Source organism: Sturnus vulgaris, chromosome 18 (assembly GCF_052056855.1).
Source record: "Sturnus vulgaris isolate bStuVul1 chromosome 18, bStuVul1.hap1, whole genome shotgun sequence".
NCBI lineage: Eukaryota > Metazoa > Chordata > Aves > Passeriformes > Sturnidae > Sturnus > Sturnus vulgaris.
Genome location: NC_142260.1, coordinates 10,820,787 through 10,842,252, shown reverse-complemented (window position 1 = coordinate 10,842,252; position 21,466 = coordinate 10,820,787). Strand labels below are relative to the sequence as shown.

General features: G+C 44.8%; 1 protein-coding gene across 1 annotated transcript in view; it reads left to right on the top strand.

Moving 5' to 3' along the window:
- The window catches only part of KIAA1549L (KIAA1549 like), a 129,260-nt gene that overhangs the window by 43,866 nt on the left and 63,928 nt on the right, over positions 1–21,466 (top strand). The window contains exons 2-7 of the mRNA XM_088175743.1: positions 8,944–9,276; positions 12,042–12,635; positions 13,932–14,044; positions 15,509–15,728; positions 17,044–17,177; positions 19,148–19,310. Of these exons, the coding sequence (XP_088031869.1) occupies positions 8,944–9,276; positions 12,042–12,635; positions 13,932–14,044; positions 15,509–15,728; positions 17,044–17,177; positions 19,148–19,310 (1,557 nt within the window). The remainder of the gene's footprint in view (positions 1–8,943; positions 9,277–12,041; positions 12,636–13,931; positions 14,045–15,508; positions 15,729–17,043; positions 17,178–19,147; positions 19,311–21,466) is intronic.

The window sequence follows — 21,466 nt, the reverse complement described above, 5'->3', positions numbered from 1 at the left end:
ATTCAGTATTTTAACCTTTCTGCATTTTGAAGCTGTGTAATAGACTGCACTTTTTTGGGTTCAGAAATTACATTGTATATCAGGATGGATAAAAACTGGTTGTTTGGGGCAAATCTTGAAGAGAAAATAGAACTTGGATTTGATTATTTTGTTGCATTTTTAAAAAAGGGTATGTCATTTGCTCCTTTCTTCAGTATGATCTGAAAGCTTTCTAATCTAAAAATCGATATGAGTTTTTAATTTTTTTTTTTTAAGAGCAGAGACTTTTGTACTTTGAAAGCATTGTCAGTGGGGCTATGTTGAACACTCTGCAGAGAAGGCAGGATACTTCTGTGTGTGACCTACATTCCTTTCCTGGTCTTCACCTCTTTATCCTTCATCACAGGCAGTGGAAAGAGCTCGAAAGCAGCAAAAGATTGTGGATTAAAAATAAAAAATTGTGGATACCTCGGTCCTTGTATTGATCCTGTGTACTTGGCACCTCTGAGATTGCATCTCTCCGTGGGGAGGATTAACTTCTCTCCTGGTTCTCTTGCTGGAGCAGAGCCCAGGCAGGATCTGCCCCCAGGCACAACCTCCCTGCCTGCCCTTCGTGCCTTGGCTCAAACAGTGGCTGAAGAGCACACAGGGCTTGTCCTCTCCCAGCCGTGTGTGGGTGTGTGTTACCTCCACAAACTGACCCCCCAAAGCCCTGAAATGAGTTGAAATGAGTTGAAATGAGTTGAAATGAGTTGAAATGAGTTGAAATGAAGAAGTGTGAGGGTGCAAACCCTTGAGCTGAGTGAGCAGCAGCAGTGGCTGGGGGTGCTGAGGATCACCTGCACACCTTTGCTTTGGTGTCCTGCCTTAGCCTTCCCCTGCAGCCCCAGTTTGGGGGTCCCTTCGGAGGGGCTGTGTTCCCTGAGCTCTGTCCAGAGGGTCTTCCCTGCTCCTGGGCTCTGGCCTCAAATGTTCCCTTCGAGATGTGCTTGGGTGGGTGAGCAGAAAGCTTTTTGGCTCAAGGGAGCATTCACAATTGCTCAACAAGCATGTCAGAATATATTGTATTATGTAATTTGGCCCACAGTTCAACCTTTTGCAAGCACTGTCGTTTCTTTAGGAAAGTTCTGCAAACAGTGGGATTTTTCTTCTTTCGGAGAATAAATTAAATGGATTTTAGCAGGAGCTCTCTGTGGTCTCCTCTTGTGTTGATTTTGCTGGGGAGTTTAAACTCTGAAAGCTTTATTAAAGGAGTAGCTTCTAGTTAAGAAAATATTTATTTTTGTTGCATATCATAATAGACCTGTACTACTATTACTATTATATATAGTTACTGACAGTAGCAAAACTGCTACATGCTTCCTGTATTTTGCTGCCTAACTCCAGAAGATCAGAATTTGCAACCCAAACTCTTCTGATGCTTCTTGAGAATTTGGTGCCACCCTTTTAGCCCATCCTAGCTCTGGAAATTTAAAATAAGTAAATAACTTTAGCCAGTCCTGTAAAAAAGTCATGTGCTTAAAAAATAATGTGGTTTAAAAATAGTTTAGTTTTCTTTTTTTTCTGCAACCTCAAGAATTCAGAATTTTCATGCAAAGAATTAAAAATCAACTACTAATAGAGTGTGTTTTACTTAAAGCTTTTTGAGGGGGTGTTTCTTTAGTTTGTTCCATAAAAAAGCCTCTCAAATATTGTAGAACTCAAGGTAAAAGCAGGAGGACTGGCAGCTTTGCTGCTGTAAGTTCCCAAATGACCTTGAGTTTTTTTGCTATGTCGTTTATGAAATCATTTATGCTGATGCCAGCAGTGTCTACAGAAACTTTCCCGAATAAACACAATTCCTTTGCAAAGGTTTGTGCAAATGTCTGTTTACAAATAAATGGATAAGCGGCATGCTTACACAAAGGTATTTATCCTGAAAGTGTTGCTGAAAAAGCACTAAAAATTAACTATAATAATAGCAAATACATACAATAACAATAAATACATAAATATAGACGTTATTTATTAGCTTAAACTGTGAAAAACCAGATCAGCTCGGGCAGAAGCGGTAACGGGGACGCTCGGCAGGCTCAAGGGCAGGGCCCCGGAGCAGGTTCTGGTTTCTGAGTGATTAAATGCAATTATCCCGTGGTGATGAACCCTCCCTCCTGTGCCGCGCTCCTCCCGGAGATCCCGCCCAGCTGCTGCTCCTGCATCCTGCGTGCAGGGGATGCAGAGGATGCAGGGGATGCAGAGGATGCAGGGGATGCAGAGGATGCAAGGGATGCAGTGGATGCAGAGAATGCAGATGCTGCAGAGGATGCAGGGGATGCAGAGAATGCAGATGCTGCAGAGGATGCAGATGCTGCAGGGGATGCAGATGCTGCCGGTGGGCTGGCCGCTGCCAGGATTGTCCCCCTCGCCACCAGAGCGTGGTTTTCTCGCCCTGGCTGACCCTTTGTCTCTTGCTCTGCTCTTCAGCTCCCTCCCTGCTGCTGGAGCCGATTAAAACCTCCCAGCAGAGCTGACAGTGGGAGCCCCAGGCCAGGCTGGCACTCGGGACGTGTCACAGCATGCTGTCACCTCCCGGAGCAGGGCTGGTGGCAGAATCCTCCCGAATTCCAGGCAGCTGACATTTGGGCTGGGTGAGCCAGGCAAGGCAGGCCATGCCAAAAGCAGGGAAAAAGTGCATTTTTGCTGCTGTCAGGATTGTTATGGATTTAGGTATTCAAAGAGCAGAGCAGTTGTTGGTTGCTGTAAAATTTTTATTGTAAAATACATCAGTCTCAAAAGGCAAAGAGTCCCAAGTGTTAAAGTCCACGGTAAAGCTTTCTGGAATAAAGTCCTGATTAAAGCAGAAGCAGCTCCCAGGTGCAAGAGGGAGAAGCTGCAGCCTGGTCCAGAGTCTCAAGAGGCAGAAGCTCCCTGGCCTTTCTTCTTCTGTTCTTCTCTTCTTGTTCTTCCTCTTCTTCTTTCATGTGGTGGTAATGATGAAGATGATGATGATGATGATGATGGAGGAAGAGACAATGAGAGAGCTCTCACTCCAATACATGAATTTTTATTTACAAATTACCCAATGAGCTAAAAACACGAACCTGAAACATTTCTTCTAAACCTATTAGAATTAGGAGTCTGCAGGTTGGCTTGTTGTCAGGGCTAGGGAACACTTACACATTAACTGTTTTGCAAGAAGTGTGTAATTAAGCTACAAATGCCTGTGGAATGATGCCAAAAGTGAGATGTATGGGATACATAGGTTGGCATGAAATGATCTCATCAATGTATAATTGGGATAACATATGATGAAGGCATAGTTTTTACCATTCTGCACAGTGAGCAAAATTTTGATATGCTACATAGCTATTTTTACAAATGCTTTGCTGAGCATTTGTATTTTCATTCATCCTTTGGCTCACAAAATCTGTATTTTTGTGCCATTTCTCCAATTGTAAACTCTTAATGAATAATGAAAAAAAAGATAGCAATAGGAAAACTCTGAAGTGGTGCTGTCATCATACAGTGTAGGCTTAGTGCTCTTCAATGGAAGTAAATTGCAGAACCCTGTGATTAGGGTGTGCATTTTTTCACTGGTGTAACAGAGATTACTATTAATTTCTGTTAATTCTGTTAATTTTCTTATTGTATCCCCTACCAGTCATATCTGACCTTTGGTCACTTAATCTCTCGTGGTAAAACAATAATAAGAGGGAAGCATTGTACTTTTGAGAAGAAAAAAATTGCATTTTTTGGATATGTTAGTGGCACTGTTTTAAAGAGGAGATGCAGCCCTAGGAGGGCCCTATCTGGTCCTGGATGGAGTGGGGTAAAATGCTAAAGGGTCTCTCAGCAATGCTTGTGAATGGGTTGTTGTTTTTTTCTAGAATCCTGGAATCATTAATGTTGGAAAAGACTCTGAGATCATTGAGTCCAACCTTTGGCCAAACATCACCATGCCAACTAAACCACAGTGCCTAGTTGAGTCATTTCTTGAACACTTCCAGGGATGGGGACTCCAGCACCTCCCTGGGCAGCCCCTTCCAGTGCTCAACAATCCTTTCAGTGAGGAAATTCCTCCTGGTGTCCAACCTGAGCCTCCCCTGGCACAGCTGGAGGCCGTGTCCTCTCACCCTGTCACTGTTTCCTATGAGAAGAGGCCGATCCCCCCTGGCTCCCCCCTCCTGTCAGGCAGTTCTGGACAGTGATGAGGTGTCCCCTGAGCCTCCTTTGGTCCAGGCTCTCCTTAGTGAAGAGCATCCCAAATTTCCTGGCTCCCCCCTCCTGTCAGGCAGTTCTGGAGAGTCATGAGGTGTCCCCTGAGCCTCCTTTTCTCCAGGATAAACAACCCCAGCTCCCTCAGCTGCTCCTCCAGACCCTCTATAAGTTTTATTGCCCTTCTCTGGGCTGGCTCCAGCCCCTCCATGTCCTCCCTGAGCTGAGGGGCCCAGAACTGGACACAGCACTCGAGGTGTGTCCCCAGCAGTGCCCAGCACAGGGGACAGTCCCTGCCCTGCTCCTGCTGGCCACACCATGGCTGATACAGGCCAGGGGTCACTGCCCACCTGGGCACAGCTGGCTCATGCTCAGCAGCTCTTGACCAGCACCCCCAGGTCCTTTTCCCTGGCCACTCCTCCCCCAGCCTGTGGCACTCCATGGGGTTGTTGTGACTCAAGTGCAGGACCTGGCATTTTTCCTTTCTGAACCTCATCCCTCCAGCATGTCCAGATCCCTCTGCAGGAGCCTCCAACACACCAGCCCAACTTAATGTTGCCTGTGAACTTCTTGGGGATACCCTTGATCCCCTCACCCAGATCATCACTAAAGGTATTAAATGGGATTGGCCCTAACACTGATCCCTAATGACTGTCCCCAGCTGGATGTGGCACCATCCCCAGCACTCTGAGCCATCCAGCCAGTTCTTAACCAGCAGAGTGCACATCTCCAGGCCATGGGCTGCCAGATTTTCCAGGAGAACGTCTGGCAGACATTATCAAAGGCTTTGCTGAAGTGTTTGTTTGCAAGTAATTGTATTTCTCACAGTCTGATTTTTTTATTAGGTGTCTTTGGAATTACTCTCCCTTAGGGCTTATGGATTTAGAGCTGTGTAAAATCCAGATGCCTTATGTAATATAATGCTTGGATTTCTGCTGTGCTTTATATGGCTACAATTAGTATTATATAGGTATCATTGTATTCCTAAAATTTAGCCGTTACAATACTTAATAGCAGTTATTATTATTGTCTTTTTTTGGTCTAAAAATGAATAATTAAAGCAACTTGATTAGGAAGTTAAAATTCTGTCTGCAGTATGCTGAAGGTTATGTAAAGATACATACTTGACATATAATGGGGAAGATGCCTTTGTCAGTCATGCAATAAAATTTCTGAAGATCCTCTTTATTAGCTTCACTTTTAAATGTCATTAATCCAGATGATCTGTGAGTAATGCAACCAAAGTTGAGACAACAAAAATCTTCTGTTGTTGGAGATGCCTTTGAGTTGATATTTTGTCTTGGCTCAGAAGTGGCAGAAGGACATTGTGAGAGTGTGTCTATAGTAGGGTGATGCAGGTGATGGGAGATCTTGAGGTCAAGATGTGGAAGAAGTGACTGAGATCACTTGGTTTGCTCAGCTTGGAGAAGAGAAGGTGAGGGTGCCCTCCTGGGAACCCTCACTTTATTAAAGGGGAGGGGTGAGGATCCTGATCACGCCTTCAGGCATGCACAAAAGTGCTCAGAAATGTAAAAAAAAAGGTTTTCTCCAAACTGGAGTGATTTTTAACTTCCTGCTCTAGCATATTGGAAATGTTACTCATTATTGCTAATGGCAAGGTCCCTCATCAGTGATGGCTGTTGTAATGAGGTTACTGCTAGATGGATTTGAGGATTGTTGGAGGTGGTGGTTCATCAATAGGCTGAAATAGGAAAGAGTGACAGGTAATCTAGGGGCAGGAGGAGCAGATCCTGGTGTGTACAAGCAGTGGCACAATGCACACTGTGGGGAGTTCTCATTGTGGCTTTCCTGTTGATTTGAATTGGTTTTCTCCTCCTTCATCGAGTGTGTTCAGCTGTTGATAGATGTAGAAGTGAAATGTTTTCCTGCTTGCCCTTTTTTCCATGATACAGCCTAGCTTTGCACAGTTTTTGATAGGGAGCTGTAGTGGTTGATACCATCCTAACAATTGTCAAGCAAAGAGTTTGTCCTTCAGTGTAAATTCCATATATTGTGTCTGTCTGGTTACGACCAGGATGTTGAATTTGTGGCAGTTTGAAACAGATACTGACAGTCAGTATCTTTCCATAGGCATAGAATAAAAGAAAATCTGCTGCAGTGGAATGCCAGCATCATATATAGGTTGCAAAATATTGTATAATTTTCTTAATGCTTCAGTAACTCAGGAGCTTTACTTCATTAACGGGCACGAACAGAGAAATTGGCAGTTTGTAGGGAATGGAAGGAACAAGAACTGAAGGACTGGAGTTAAGCAGTGGCTAGAGGATATTTTTATTCAGTGTTTTATCTTCTTTGCAATATTTGAACTTTTCTTCACTTCTTGTCAATATGTGGTAACATCACTGCTTTTTCCAGGTTTATGCTGTCTCTGCTCATAATCGTTCTCATTAAACCAATGTGTGAAGAAATGTATGAAGAATGGTGCAATCTGTGAGAGGATTGATGCTGACAAGTTTTGTTGTTTTAGAAAAGAAGAAAACATTGACTTGCTTAATTCCCCTTTAGGACTTGTGCTAGACTAGTTCTAGGACTAAGTGCTAGAAGAAATCCCATGTGAAGGCTTTGCAGTCACTTTTCAGTTCTGAGGTGAAACAAGACAGTTATAGGTTGGGTAAAGATGACTTTACCAGCAGAGATATTTAAGCTGCAGGTTGCCTAAAGCTTGGTTTTGCAAAGCACATCAGCTAGTTCTTAATTTCAAGCACATGCTTGAATCCATTCTAGCTGAGCAAAATTAATCTTGTCTTCTTCCCTACCTTTTGTTAAAAATCTGCCGGACTCATGAGAAAGGAAAAGCCACTAAAACCCAGCCTAGAACACAATGTGCCTTCCAACACAGGGTGGAGCAAGTAGAGTGTCAGAAACCCAGAAACCAGGCCACACCAGTCTCCAGTCCCCTGGTGACACATAGCAGCCATGGCTCAAATATAAAAATGTCCCTTCTGTGCTGCAAACCTCTCCTGGTGGGTCGAGTTCCCTGGTGGACTCTGCAGTCTCTGTCCAGCCTGCTGACCCTCTGGAGCAGCTCCATAGAAGTGGGTTGGGCTCCCTGTTCCCCTGCTTGTCTCACATTTCCCTGTGTCTGCCTCCCTTTGCTTTTCTCCAGATCACTTGTGTGCAAATTAACCTGTGTCAGGTGAAAGGTCTGGGGGCTGCTTTGGTTGCTTGGAGGGCAGAGCTCTGTTCTGTTGTCCGTTCTGGAGCTGCTTCCCTAAACCAAATTGCTTCTGGAGACTGTATTTATTCTTGCATCTCAGTGAAGGAGATAATAAAGGCCCTTTTTCACCATGGCTTAATAAAACTCAAATACAGGCATAAAATGGAAGATTGGTTTGGGTTTCCTTCTTTTCTTTTCTTGGGTTTTATTTGTGTCTGTGTATTTTTTTTTTAAGAGAGAAAAATTGCTAACCATAATTCCAGCACATTCCTGTGGGGTGCACACGGGAGCCTGGAGCTGGTCTAATCATCTCCTGTGGCCTGTGCATATGGATGATGGGTGGTGTAGGAACTTAGGAGGAAAGAAAACTGTACAAAGAAAGAAACTTAGCTTTAGACAGGTGCAACATGACCCATTTTCCTCCCCTGTGCTGTGAGGTCTCCTGCTGCTGGCTCCTGTGGGCTGATCCCAGTTGGTGCTGCTGCCTCTGCTGACCTTTGGGTTCATGGGTGGCTGCAGCCAATGCCCAGCCCATTGTGTGTCTCAAGATCTCCCTGCTTGCTCTTCCACACCATTATACTGAGTTATTCATGGGGCTGTGGAGGAGGTTGGCATCCCCTGTGTCTGATCCAGATGTGCTGCAGCTGGAGGGCAGATTTATCTCCATGTCTTCTCTCTGCTTGGCTGTACAAGGGGACACAGATTGGCATGGTACCAAGTGCCAGGGCTGAGTTTTGATCCATTGTCTTGATGTGGGGGAAGGAAAAAACCGAACCCCACCACCTTAAATTTTACTCTTGAGTGAATCCTAATCTTTAAATTAATACAAATGTGAGCGTTCCTATTCTGTGATTTCAGAATAACTGTAATCATTTCAAGAAAACAAAGCCTGGGGACACTATGGTGCTGAATGCAGAGTAAACTGGTGTTTGAAATGATGTGTTGTGCATCTGCACATGTCAAAAAATGAGTTTAATGTCCTAATTTGTTTTGGATCTTGCCCCCCTCTCCTCTTGTTCATCCGTGGTTTATTTTCTTCCTTTTGTGCCTGTAATGGCGTGTGTTATTAGAGCTGGCAGGATGAGCACCTCCAGATGCATCCTACAGGAACACAGCCAGTGCTGCCTCTATTCCCCTGGCACACTGCATGCCAAGGCACTGATCTTGCTTGTCAAAACCCATACCCTTTCTGCACTGCTTCTAAAGCCATCTTCTCACACAATATTTTGTCACAGGGTGACTCGTGATAACCTCAGGAATTGTCTCAGGCTTAAGAATGTGTCTTAGTTTGTTGAAACATCCCTGGGAAAAGTAAGATTTTGGAATAATATGGCCCAGGCAGCTTTCCTTATTCTTCTGTCAGATGAAACGAGTTAGGGGTTTAAAATCTGTTGTGTTGAGCCTTTCACTGAGTTTCATGTTTGGGATTTTTTTTGGTAAACTTTCTCTAAATTTTTATGCACTCTGTAAACAACAAAAGAAATTCACTTGTTTTACCAAACTTAATGCATTTTGTGTTGGGATTTGTAGCAACAAGATAACAGCTCTTCATTTTGGGGAAGAATATGCTCATTTTAGTTATTATTTTACAGGTATCAGGCTACAGCATATCAATGATGCTCCTTCTACAGGAAGTTTTCCTGACTGGAGATCTATCCTATCACCAACACGGCCTTCCACAGAAACCAAGACTCCCTCAGTAGCTGATATTTCTCTGGGGCAGACTTTGGAGAATGCAGACTTGCTTCAGATGATCAGAACAACGCTGACTGGCGCACGCACCAGGACTTTGGATCAGATGCATCTGTCCCCCTCCCTCTATCAAGGCAGTGGGAACAGTGCACCCCAGGACCCTGCTGAGGTCTCAGCTGAGTCACCTCTGAGGCCATCATCTCAAGATGCAGATGACACAGCTGCTCTAACAGGTTTGCCTCAGCTTGGTATGTTTGCCACACTGCCCACCACACCACCAGTGACACATTCGAGCACAGCTGTGCCACCCCAGCCAGTGCCATTAGAAACCACCCTCCATTTCCAGAGAAAGCACACCAGGATCAGACATGCTTGCTGCTCTTCCATCACCATCATTCTCCTCATTGGTAATTCAGTCACCTCATGCCATTAACTTTTCTAAACCAGCTGTACTGCCCATCCAAGTGCCTTTGTCTGCAGATCCTGAAGGTTTCTTCAGCACAGATTCAGCTAGCTCACAGGTTAGTGAAAGCAGGAACAGTGCTCTGAGCATGGTGCATTCCAGTGTGGTGAATCATAGAAGGGGTCCCAACTTGTTTATGGGGGCCATGCTTTTCATTGGCTCAACAGCAGTGCATTTCACAGAGTTAGTGGGGAAAGGGTTTCCTTTGGAAAGGACCTTTTTGTCATCTGTATACTCTGATATTCCTGGGTCAAAAATGCATCAGTCTCCCCTGACAGTAACTTCCAAAAGTTTGTCAGGATTCCTTAATAAGAGTATGTATAATGTCTCTTCTACTGGAGCCATTTAGGGCAGCACTGACTGGCAGAATGAGTGGTATCACTTGTCTGTCATCATCAGTTTTTCAGGATAAAGCAGAGGTTCCTACATCAGTCTGCCATGCTGCAGGTACTCCACATCTAACACTGCCAATGAGTCACCCTCAGTCTTTCACAGCACTGACTAATTGCACTACAGGCTCTAACCCTGCTCCTGTCATGTCACCAGCCTCCAAGAGCCTGGCTGAGGTCTCCAGCTCGGCACAGAGCACATCCTCCCTTTCACTGCCATTATCACACATCCCAGATGCAAAGCACGCCCGCAGTGCAGTGCTGCCAGTATGAGAATTTAGAAGCAAAACAGATTTTCTCTTTAGAAATGCAGCTCACTCCTCTCCAACAAGCCCAAGGTCTCCCTTGCTAACTGAGACAAACGAGGTGTTTACTGGGGCAGCACACACAGCCAGTCCCAGGGCGGCAGCAGCCAACCAGGACAGGCTGCAAATCCCTCCCACTGCTGCCTCTGAATCAGACTTTTGCAGAGGGCCTGGCTGATGGAACTTAGCAGGCAAATAAACTCCCAGCTGCTTCTGCCCTGCTCTCCCAAATCCTGGTGGTTTTCCTGTGGCGAGGACAGCTCTACAGCCTTTCACAAGAGGAGTGACAGCAAAGATGTCCATGAACTTTAATGCTAATAAAGCTCTGCATTATGGAACTCAGCTTTCCAGAGTTTCTCCAGATATCCAAACCTGTACACTCTTCATAGGATCAAGGATCCAACACATTCTTTTGGAGATGGCCATGACAACTCCTGATGTAGCTGCAGTGCCATTAATGACTTCCACTGGGCGCCTTTCAAAACCTGAACCTGCCACCACGAGTACTTCTGCCACTGCTGTTTTTGTGACTGCATGTTCTCTACCTGGAAGTGCAGAAAGTTCAGATGTAACTGTAAATGAAGACAGAAAGATGAAGTACCCACTCTTGTGACCCCACATGCAGAATATTCATTTCCAAGAGCTTAAAATCATTTAACCTCTGGCCAGACTTTGCATTCAGTTGATAAAAAGCCACTCGCCAATGTCATGCCTCCAGAGTGGGGTACGCTGCCATCACTTGTTCCCATGACAACAGTGATGGACAGCCACAGCTCTGGCTCTTCCAGGATTTTGAATGCAGACTCTGAAAGCAATTTAGATCCTGTCAGCCTTCCTGAAGTTGTAACTTCAGCTTCTACGTGGACCAATAAAGCATTTGCTGTCTGCAGCTGGCATTAGCATTCACTTGGTAAAACCTTCAGTCCAAATGGAAATAAGGGAAGTTGCACCAAGTACTTTTCCATTGGAAGATGAGTACCATGCACCACACTCAGTAGTGTCAAGTCTGCAAAACAAAATTAATATAAATCAGCAGCCACTCTTCTCCACCCCTTCAGCAAACTATACATATACATGCCCTAGTAAAAACATTTCAAATCTACCCTTTGCTGAAAAGAATAACTTTTCAGGATTTGATGTAGGTGCATTTGCACTGAAAACATCTCCTGTTCGATATTCATCCATTGCTACTGCATTGACAATACCTCTGCAAAAAAAGCATGGAAACATGGCTGAAAACATTGCTGATTTCTTCTGTGTTGGAGATGTTCTATCAGTATACATGAGAAAGCATCTCTCCATTTACATGTGCCTCCTGTTAATGCTGCAGGTGCTTTCCCCAGCTCTCTAGAATACACCAAACAAGTGATTCTGGAAGGATTACTGACCAAAACATTAGGCACAGCACTGGTGTTGGCTTTTCAGCTCACTTGATTGCTTCAGCCCCAAACAGAAGCAGTGTCAGCCTCAGCACACTGCCAGTCCAGTCCCCCTTCCCTGTAACCAAGCCTTCTGGCTCAAGTCTCTTAAATAGTTTAGTCTGAGAAGACAAAGGTTCTGGAAGTTTTCCAGAATTTGCACACAGACAGTTGGAGTCCCCTGCTTATTTGGTTATGGCTGATAAATATCCAGCCATATGCAGTGAGGAGGAGTGGGACACAAGTGCTACAAGTCATAGTCTAGCTCCCAGTAACATATCTAATAAAGCTACCAAAGGCATCCCATTGCAAACCCCTACCACCAGTGCTCTGCAGTCATCATAACTTCTGTCCATGCATCACCAACACAGATAGAGTCTCCTTTTTTGCCAACAACCAACTTTACCCATTCTGTTCTTACAGTGTTATCTGGAGTATCTTCTGGTGCAATACCTACAGTAGAAACTTCAGAAGCAAAACCAATAACAAGAAAATCATCTCCAGCTTCACCAGTGCCAGCTTCTTCCTTCTTTTCTCTAGGCACTGAAACCACACCTTTGCCATCTGTGATGGCTTTAAGCACACCGATACCGACACTAACAAAACATATCACTGCCACTAAACTGACATCGGATCTAAGCTCAGTAGGAGCACGGGCAGATTTTCCTTTTGCAACGAGGAACACGACTGCCTCACCTCTGGACACGCCAGCCCTGCTCATAACCCCCAAGAGCAGCACGGCCACGGCTTCCACACTCGCACCCACAGCGCACGCACCGAGGCAGATAGAAACAACAGTAACTGACACCCACAAGTTCCCGAGCTCAGACATCACCAAAAGGCCAACCCCATACCCCCTGACAATGACAGCAGCTTTGACATCTATTACAGCATCAGCGAAAACAACTAGGCTTCCCCCTGCTCCTCCCGGCACCACGGCAGCAGCCGCCTTCGCTAACATGACGGCAGCTCCCTCGCTGGATTGCCGGCTCTCTGCCAACATGATGGTGAAAACAGGTACGTGCAGCCAGCCTCTGGCTTTGCTGCAGGGGGCTCCTGTTCCGTGAGGGGTGTGAGGAACACGCCCCAGTGTCAAGGGATGTGGGGCAGCAGTGGTTGATCTGAACCGGGTGGGTATGAGCGGGGTTGTTGGATGGAAACGGCGCTGGCTTTGCCCGTGGCTTGGGTTTTAACATGAATGTGTCAGACGAAGGGGTGAGATGAGGTGCTGTGAAGTTCAGGGGTCACTGCAGGAGGGACAGCCCTGTAAGCTGGGGTGGTTTGGTGCCTGCTTTGCAGTAAGGAGTCTGTGTTGCTGAAGAGGACAGTGCAGTAACTTGCCTTAGTCCTCAGCCCTGTTAATGCACAAAAACCTCTTCTGTTCTAATATGAACACCTAATTCTATCATTAAAATTATGTTTAGCACCTAGAGTTGCACACTTCAAAATGGGACGATTTGGATTTGGATTTTCTATGTGAACAGTGCCATTTCTGGCTCCAGCTGTTTATTCATGGACAGCTTCTCCTCAGCTGTAAGAACTCTGAGGTACCTTGCCCAGCTTCTCATGGACTCCTTGTGGCAGCACAGCACCAGAAGATGTGTTTGTCTTGGAGATGTCAGCAAAGAATAGAGTCTGTGACCTTGCCTGATACAGGCTACAGTGAATTAAGCAGCTTTTGGAACTAATGTGTGTTTGTTAGCTGCTAAATATCACCATCAGTAGTGTGATGAATACAACAGCTATTTCTAAAGATAGAAGTAGCTTGTGTACAGTATATGATTGAAAGTACTCAAGCACAGCTATAAAAGTCTTTCTGCAAATTACAAGAGAAAAAGAAAAAGATAGTGATAGTTTTATTAAAGTAAGCATAGAGATGTTTCCTAAATAGAAAATAATTGTAAGAGTGGAGCAGCAGATTTCTTTTATGTAGCTGTGGCCATGAATATGTGAAGCCTGCCTGTGCAGCTCTGGCTCAGTCCCCTGGGAATGCTGTGCCAGTCTGTCCTCAGGCAGTGAGTGGCCTCAAGCCTCCTTGGAGAGGCAGCATGGCAAAGACTTGCTGTTGCTGCTAAAGAAATTGCACTTGTTAGGCCTTGCTCTGGAAACATGGAAACAATGGACTATTGCCATGGGATGAACAGGGAGCTCAGGAGCTGCTGAGCCCCTCAGTTCTTGTCTTTGGAGCTGCTGCTAATCCAAGCTGCTGCTTTGATGATCCCTGCACAGCCAGCCCAATGTAAAACAATTAAAGAGAGCAAACAGGAGCATGGTGATGTCTCAAACCACCCTGTGGCTTTTGTTGCTCCACAGTTCTGTTTCTGAACACAAGGAGGATGATGATCAGCAATGCCTTCAGGGAGAGTGTGAGAAAAGGCCTGAACCAAGTGCTGAGACAAGCCTTCAACCAGAACGTCAGTGCTCAGGTAGGTGTGCTTGGCTTTCCGTGCTTGATTTCACCTAAACAGCTCTTCCACCAAAGAACTGCAGCTGCCTGCAGCTCCAGTGCTGCCTCTGCATGCAGGAATACAGGAAGCCTCTTGGAGGGGAGCACTGAGATTTTCCTATGGAGAGCAGCCAGAGGTGGCACCCACTCTGGTCTCTAAAAATATAAGGAATACTCCAAAACTTTTAGCAGTTAATTTGATGAAGAAGAACTTCTTTTTGGTTCTGGGAAATAACTACTGACAGCAGTTTCCTCTTCCCCCTACAGCTCAGGAGTGACTCCTGCTCAGGGGCAGCCGGGTGCTGCTGTGCTCAGCCTGGATCAATGGCAAGAGCACGGCTGGTAAATGGGATGTCACTGCTGTCAGCTCCCTCCCTGCTTTGAAAACCCAGCACCTGACAGGTGCAATTTCACAGCCACAAGAATCCCGAGCAGGGAGAGAGCCCTGTTTTATTGAAAATAAATGGAGGTGATGTGTTCATCTCTTTGCAGCTAAATTGCATGAACCTGTGCACTGCTGTGTGTGAGAGCAGGCTCGGGTGGGCTGCCAGGGCCCTTTTCCCTGGGACACGGCTTCCCTCAGGCTGGGATTTGTGTGGGGTCCAAGGCTGTTAGGAGCCACACTCACCAAGCTTCTAGGGAGGTAAAAAGCAATTTTTCTCAAAACAGAGGTCGCCAGGTTGACTTTGGTCCTCACGCTTTATTGCTCCAAGTGTGGAGGATGGTTTGGGAATTGTGTGCTCCTTGGCAGCAGCAATAAAAACTGCCAGGTTTAGTCCCCTACCTTTTGGCAAACTTGAAGGGAGCTGCCTTCTTCTAACAGAGGAAACCAGCTAAAACTTAGTGAAGCCGACCAGTTCCAGGGCTAAAACTTTATGGAAAATACAGAATTTTGAGGTAAAACTGAGCCCATGTTTTGACTCACAGTGTGTCTATTCTTGTGGTTTGGCATTTTCACTTGTATAGGTCCACTCATAGACTTAACTATCTCAGACAGCACAGGAGAACAGGAGATAAGAGATAGCCCAATCAAATATTGGAAACCTGTCTTTCAAAAATCTGTCTGTAAACCTGCAATATCAGAAACACGCATGAAGTCAGTGAAGTTCAGGCATGGAGTAGGAGCTGGAAGCTCTCTGTGTTTTTCCATGCCTATGTAAATGTCCCAGTATCTGTGCATGAATGAAGCCCAGCCTAACCTGAAGGTTTGCAGTTCTGCACTCCTTCAATTTGGAGCCCATCAGAGCTCAGCATGGGCTGAGCCTAAAACTCTCAGAGCAGTTCTGCTAATACCGTGTCTGATCTGACACTAACGGATCCCACAGTGTTTATAGGGGATTAAAGGATAAAAACCCTACAAGGGACACAGAGTGAGAAACCCCACCAAACAGTGGCTGAACTGCAAGCAAAATAATAAAGCCCCGTGCCTCCCTGTGTGTTTTAGGTTGAAGTGCTGGAGCAGTCGAGTAACCTCACGGTGGGGTACTATGTCACTCGGGGCAGGATGGTTTTCACGCCGGCTGCTGTCACCGAAACGCTGCTGGCCTACGGCGTGGCCAACGCCACGGCAGACATGAGGCTGCACGTGCCACATCTGCAGGCCCTGGTGGCCCTGGCCCTGCCCTGGCAGCCCCTGCCTGCCTACCACTTCCAGCTGAAGACAGGTGAGTGAGGGATAGCCTGCCTGGGCTGGGATGGATACTCTGATTGGATTGGGATGGATGTCCTGCCTGGGCTGGGATGGATACCCTGATTGGGCTGGGGTACCCTGATTGGGCTAGGATGGATACTCTGCCTGGACTGGGATACTCTCTCTGGACTGGAATACCTGTCTGGGCTGGGATACCTGTCTGGGCTGGGTGTATGGCCATGGATTGGTGCCCAGGGGCTCTCTGGGGCAGTGACATGGCAGCAGGACAGGATCTGCTGCTGCTTTCCTGTGGCACCCCTGTCCTTCCCAGTGCTCTGCTGCCAGGGCCATCGGCACTGCTGTGAGGGTGATGTCTTAAGGTTTCAGCTTTTATATTTTCCATATATTTGTAAGCCTGCAATTCTTTAGTGCATAACTCTAGACTCCATATAGAGTGTGAGCTACTGTTCTCCCAGTTTGGTCAGACACAACAATTCCTCTCCAGGCCTGGGAATCAAGGACACCTCACTGCCTCAGGCCCCAGAAATGTAAACAAAAGTGAACTGGGGGGAGCAAATTTGGGGAAAATGACTTCATTATCTGAAGGTGTAATTGAGAGATCAACCCCCAATATGCAAATGGCCCAAACTTATAAAAGCCTGAAAACACCTGACCATTTGTCCATTTTATGGGTGTAGATCCTGGGGGCCCAAAGTGTACCTGAAGGCCCTCCAATAAAAATAACCACTTTTTACTCCCTTAGTTTTGTCTAGCCTCTGTTAAGTAGTCCCAAAAAGGCATCAAGGAGAGGTGGCAGCAAGCATCAGTACAGAGTAATTGCAGGACACTATAAGCTAGGAGAGGGCAGAGTGCTCTGAAATGATGTATATTAAATGATAGAAAATATTTCTTACATGTGTGCTTACAATGTTTGTATACACATACTTATGGCAGTTAAGTACATTTTTCCTAGAGTGAAAATAAAGCAGAATGAGAATCAATATTATGATTGATTATATTTTGCAGGACCAAATGACCTGCAAGATTTAAGATTATAACTTGTCTTTTAGAATGACTTTGCTTACTGCCTGGCTCTGAGTAAGTATGGGCACAGTGAGCAGGCCCTACCATCTTATATATCATTGCAGAAACAATCTCCATTTGTTTGTGGAGAGTATCAGTTCTAATAATGCAATTTAATTCGTACATTTTGTCTTAATTAAGGCTAATTTAGTGCAGTTCCTGAAGTGGCATTATTTTCACCTGCTTAATGTGTAAATTGATCATTTTGTTCTTGGTGCTGCAGCTGAGAATACTTTGTACACATTCTAATGCCTTCCTTTTTCCAGAGCTGCAGTTTGTGGGTCAAACAGACAATATTCAGTCATGCAAATTTGTTCAGACCATGGAACAGCGGCTCCAGAGAGCATTTCAGGATGCTGAAAGAAAGGTCCTAAACACCAGCAACAACTTAACTGTTCAGGTACAGTGTTGGGTGCTGTGCCAGTGCCTGTTGCCAAACCCTCCTGGTTATTCTTTGCCATGTGTATGATTTTATTCCAACACAGTGCCTTTGCTAGCCACTGTGGAAGGAGGTTTATGTTTTCATCTGCAATAAGATTGTTTCATGCATTGCAGGAGAACTCATAAATGTATGATTTATAGAAGGCTGTTGCTTTTCATGAATTGGAGTTTTACTGTTTGCAGTTCAGTCATATAAATGAAATTCCAAGTATAAAAACACAGTCTTCCAGATTGATATCTTTACTGAACATGTTATTCTGACACATTAGTTGCTTTCAGTGAGGCTGTTCAGGTATAAAGATGAAATAACGGAATAGGATTTTTTTCTCATGGTATCCATTTCAGTTTCATACTCACAGGCACAAATTCACCACAGAGGGCCTGATTTTTACTCACCTTTTCAATAGCTGGAACCATGGCATTGAGGGGAACTTCATGGTGGCTAATTTGCTTGGGGTGGAAATTGGAGATCTCACAAAGCACCTAAGCAATTTTGGAAGGAGCCCTAGAAGAAGGTAGTGGCTGTTTTTGTGGGTATTGCCAATTTAAGAAGAGATAGGATGGAGGTCCTGGAGGCAACATATAAGCTGGGAAGCAAGAGGCTCGAGGGTGTGATCTTCATGATCAATTTTTCTGAAGTTATACCAGTATCATGCAAAAGACTAAGTCAGTGCAATAAAACACTGCATGAGGGCTTTAGATTAATTGAAAACTGGGGAACAGTTCTGGAGCAGGCAGAGCCAGTTCAGAACTTTTGCTGCCCTAGGAGAGTAGAGGGCAGGTGAGTAAAAGGCATGAAACATCTTCCATGTAAGGAGAAATGAAATTGGTCATGGTTCTCCAGGCATGAGTGCTGTAGTGAATCAGGAGTGGTCACTTGGAGTTTCCCATAACAGAACTACTCAAATTTAAATAAAAAAGAAGCATCCTTTCACACACTGTGTGATAAAGATGTCCAGATGTAACTAGAAAAAAAAATAGGGAAATGACAAAAAACGTTTGACCAAAGATACAGAATAAAAAGTCATCAACCCTTTTTAAACCCAGCCATGATTTATGGCTCTGACATAGCTGTAGGATAATCTTACATTGTTGAAAGTCATTTATTCCTCTTGTCCTGGGCTATTTCTCCAACCTTCTGCTCCAGCCATTTGTAAGTGGACATTGGCTAGGCAGACTTTTGGTCTGACCTTGAGCTCTTCTGATGCTTTTTTTAATACCATGGCTTTTTCTTTTAACCTGGTGATCCAAACCATAAAAATGGGTATTTAAATAATATTCATGAATGCTGTCAGGCCTACCTATCAGTACCCAAATAATGCCATCCCACTTGCCCCTGGGCATAAGTTTTCCAAGAAAATATGTGGGTTTTGTTCCTGGTGTTTCAGAATCTCATCCAGCACTTGCAGAATAGAATTGGTCCTCAAAATGTGGTATTGAAATTTGGGCTCAGGAAGAGACTGGCACTGAGCTAGAGTGGGGAGGAGAGCAGGCATTCATATGTTAGGAGCAGAAACTTTAATTTAATATGGAAAATGTGTGGGCCTAGAAACCAACAGTAGGAAGGCAGCAAAGACAGCAAGATAAACAGGACAATTTCTCTGCATCAAGCACTGGCTGATTTTTCTGATAAGAATCCTCTCCTCATCCCACATTTTCTGTTAAAAACAGGGGAAAACATTTTCAGTCCTGCCTGCACCATTTCTGCCTGCTGGTGTCCTCCAGGAACCCTGCAAGTGCTAAAGCAGGGATTAAAGCATCACACAGGTAGAGCTGAACGAGGTGTAGCTAATCCATTCTTCAGGTTAACATCTCCTCAGTTTCTTTGTACTGCCTTGGTGTTTTTCATTTGGGTTTTTTTGGTTGGTTTTTATTTTTTTTTAATGAGCTGAACCACAGCAACACATTATTTTTTTGCCTCTGTTTCAGATTTTGAACACCTCCAATGTCTCCCAAGCTGTCACTCTGTTTTATGTAGTGAAAAATCAAAGCACAACTCTAAATGGCACCATTTCCAGCAACCTTCTTAATCAGCTGTCAGCTGAGCTGGTGGGTTTCTACCTCACCTACCCACCTCTCACCATTGCTGAATGTAAGTATGTGCTTCCCAGCATCAAGATTAGCCAGCACCAGAATTTGGCTTTGTTGTCAAGCTCAGGGTAGTTTTTCTAGCTACTTTTTAAACTGTATTTTATTAAAAAAAAAAAAAAAAAAAGGAAGAGAGGGAATTAGATGATTTTTTCCCCCTGGGTTCAGTGTTTATTTTGGCTGCTAGCAACACTGGCAAAAAACTAAGGAAAAACATATATACTCTGTCATTAATTAAAAAATTTTCCTGTGCCAGGTTTCAAATAAAATGAAATTGTAGTTTTGTTAAAAGCAAAGCACAAGAGGTCCCAAAGTCTTCATTTCAGGAATGCTTAGCACAGCACTGAATGAACTTTAGTTCAGCATAGTCCTTTGCTTCAGTGGAATCCTCAGGCCTGGTGTTTGCTCCAGGGGCTGGGCTGGGCTCAGGCTGTGAGTGTGTTTGGGTAGTGGGGTGAGCTCCATCTGTTCTTCTATTTTAAAAAGTTGTTGGTGCATTTGCTGAACTGCATCCCCAGTTTACAGTGGTCTGAGTACTTTGGCATCAATGGTTTTCTTCCATTCCAGTTGCTGTGGAGGATCTGAGGTACAATTGTGTGGGCAGCCCATGTGGTGGATGTGCTCCCTGACTCTGTGTGCTAATTTCTTTAAAATGATTAAAGGGACAAGACACCTGATTATGGGAATTTCTGTTTAATCTGCTTGTTAATGTGATGTGTGAAATTAAGCTTGCTGCAGACTGGAGTTCTGTGTTTGCTGGCAGTGAGAAGAGACAGGGACATGCTGGGTGCATCAGTGCAGGAGCAGACTCTTGGAAAGTGAGCACTGAGGAAAACACAAATTATCTTTTTTTTTTCTTTTGCCAGTCCATCTTGCTTGCAAACAGCCCAACAGCAGAGAAATGACATGGTGCAATTCTTCATCAGTGACTTGCACAGTGAGCTTTCTGTGGCATCAGTGCTTTCTCTCTGCTGTGGGCAGTCAGGAATCACAGCTAACTTAGGTGACTGTGCAAATCTTTGGGAAAGGAGGTTTGTTTGTTGTGTTTGAGGCATTACCTATCAAATTATGATGTTTGGAAACAAATAGGTGGAACTGCCCTATAAGTGCTTGCATTGTGTTGGTGCACTTTTGAATCAGAGTTTCCATCATGGGGTAAGAGACACCTCTCAAGGTGGGCTTGTGATTTCATGAAGTCTTTCCACAGGTAAGGGGAGGCAGAGAGACAGAGGCTGTTGATAAATGTGGTGGTCATGGACCTAGAAGGGATGTTCCCCATTTCTCATCCTTTTTGATGGCTGGTGGATGCCTTGTGTTCAGGATGTGTCTTCATGGGCCACCCAGGAGCACAAGGAGAATGCTGGAGGAAGTTTTGATGCTGGCTGTGCTCAGTTCAAGTGTTTGGCCTCCAAAATCGGCCTGTTGTAAGGGAAGAGGGTTGTGGTGCTTCTCACAAAGGCTGTACAGGAATATGCTTGGTAGTCAGGAGCTGTGCAAGCCATTTGTCACACAGCAAGTCTCATGTGGTACTGCAGCTCTCTGCTGGTCCCCACACATGATGAACAGACCTGATAAAGTCTTTAGCTAGTGTTTCTTTAACAACTAATGGCTTATATTTCATTTTGGAGCTCTTGGTTTTATTCCCAGTGCAGCAGCTGTACTGCAAACTCATGAACTTAATGCACGAGCAGTGTTTATGGCTCCAGACTGATAGTGTGTCTGGAAAATGTTTCCTTTGAAGAGCGTTTGATGCTTATTCATGTAGCAGTGTAGTTGTCTCAGTTTATCAAACAAATATTGAGGTTGTTCTCTGAGCATGCTATTTCCCAGTAGGCTCCAGTGGCTCCTCCAGAGCCTTTGCAGTCTGTTGTGGAAATGCACAGCTCAGGGCACGCTGTGAAATCCTCCTCAAAAGCAGCTAATGTGCAAAATCAAATCCTTTACAATGTTTACTATTCCGAGCCACTTTGGGCTTTAAAAATCAAGGTGACTCAGTAGCAGCCTATCAATCTGCAGAGCGTGGATGTTTTCTGAATTAAGTTCCCAATATTAATCTATTGAACAAATGCTGAGCTGTAATGAATTAGCAGCATATTGAGCTTTACAGCCTAGTGCACTTTGGAGGTGCAGGAGCTAACAAAAGGCATCACAACAGCAAAT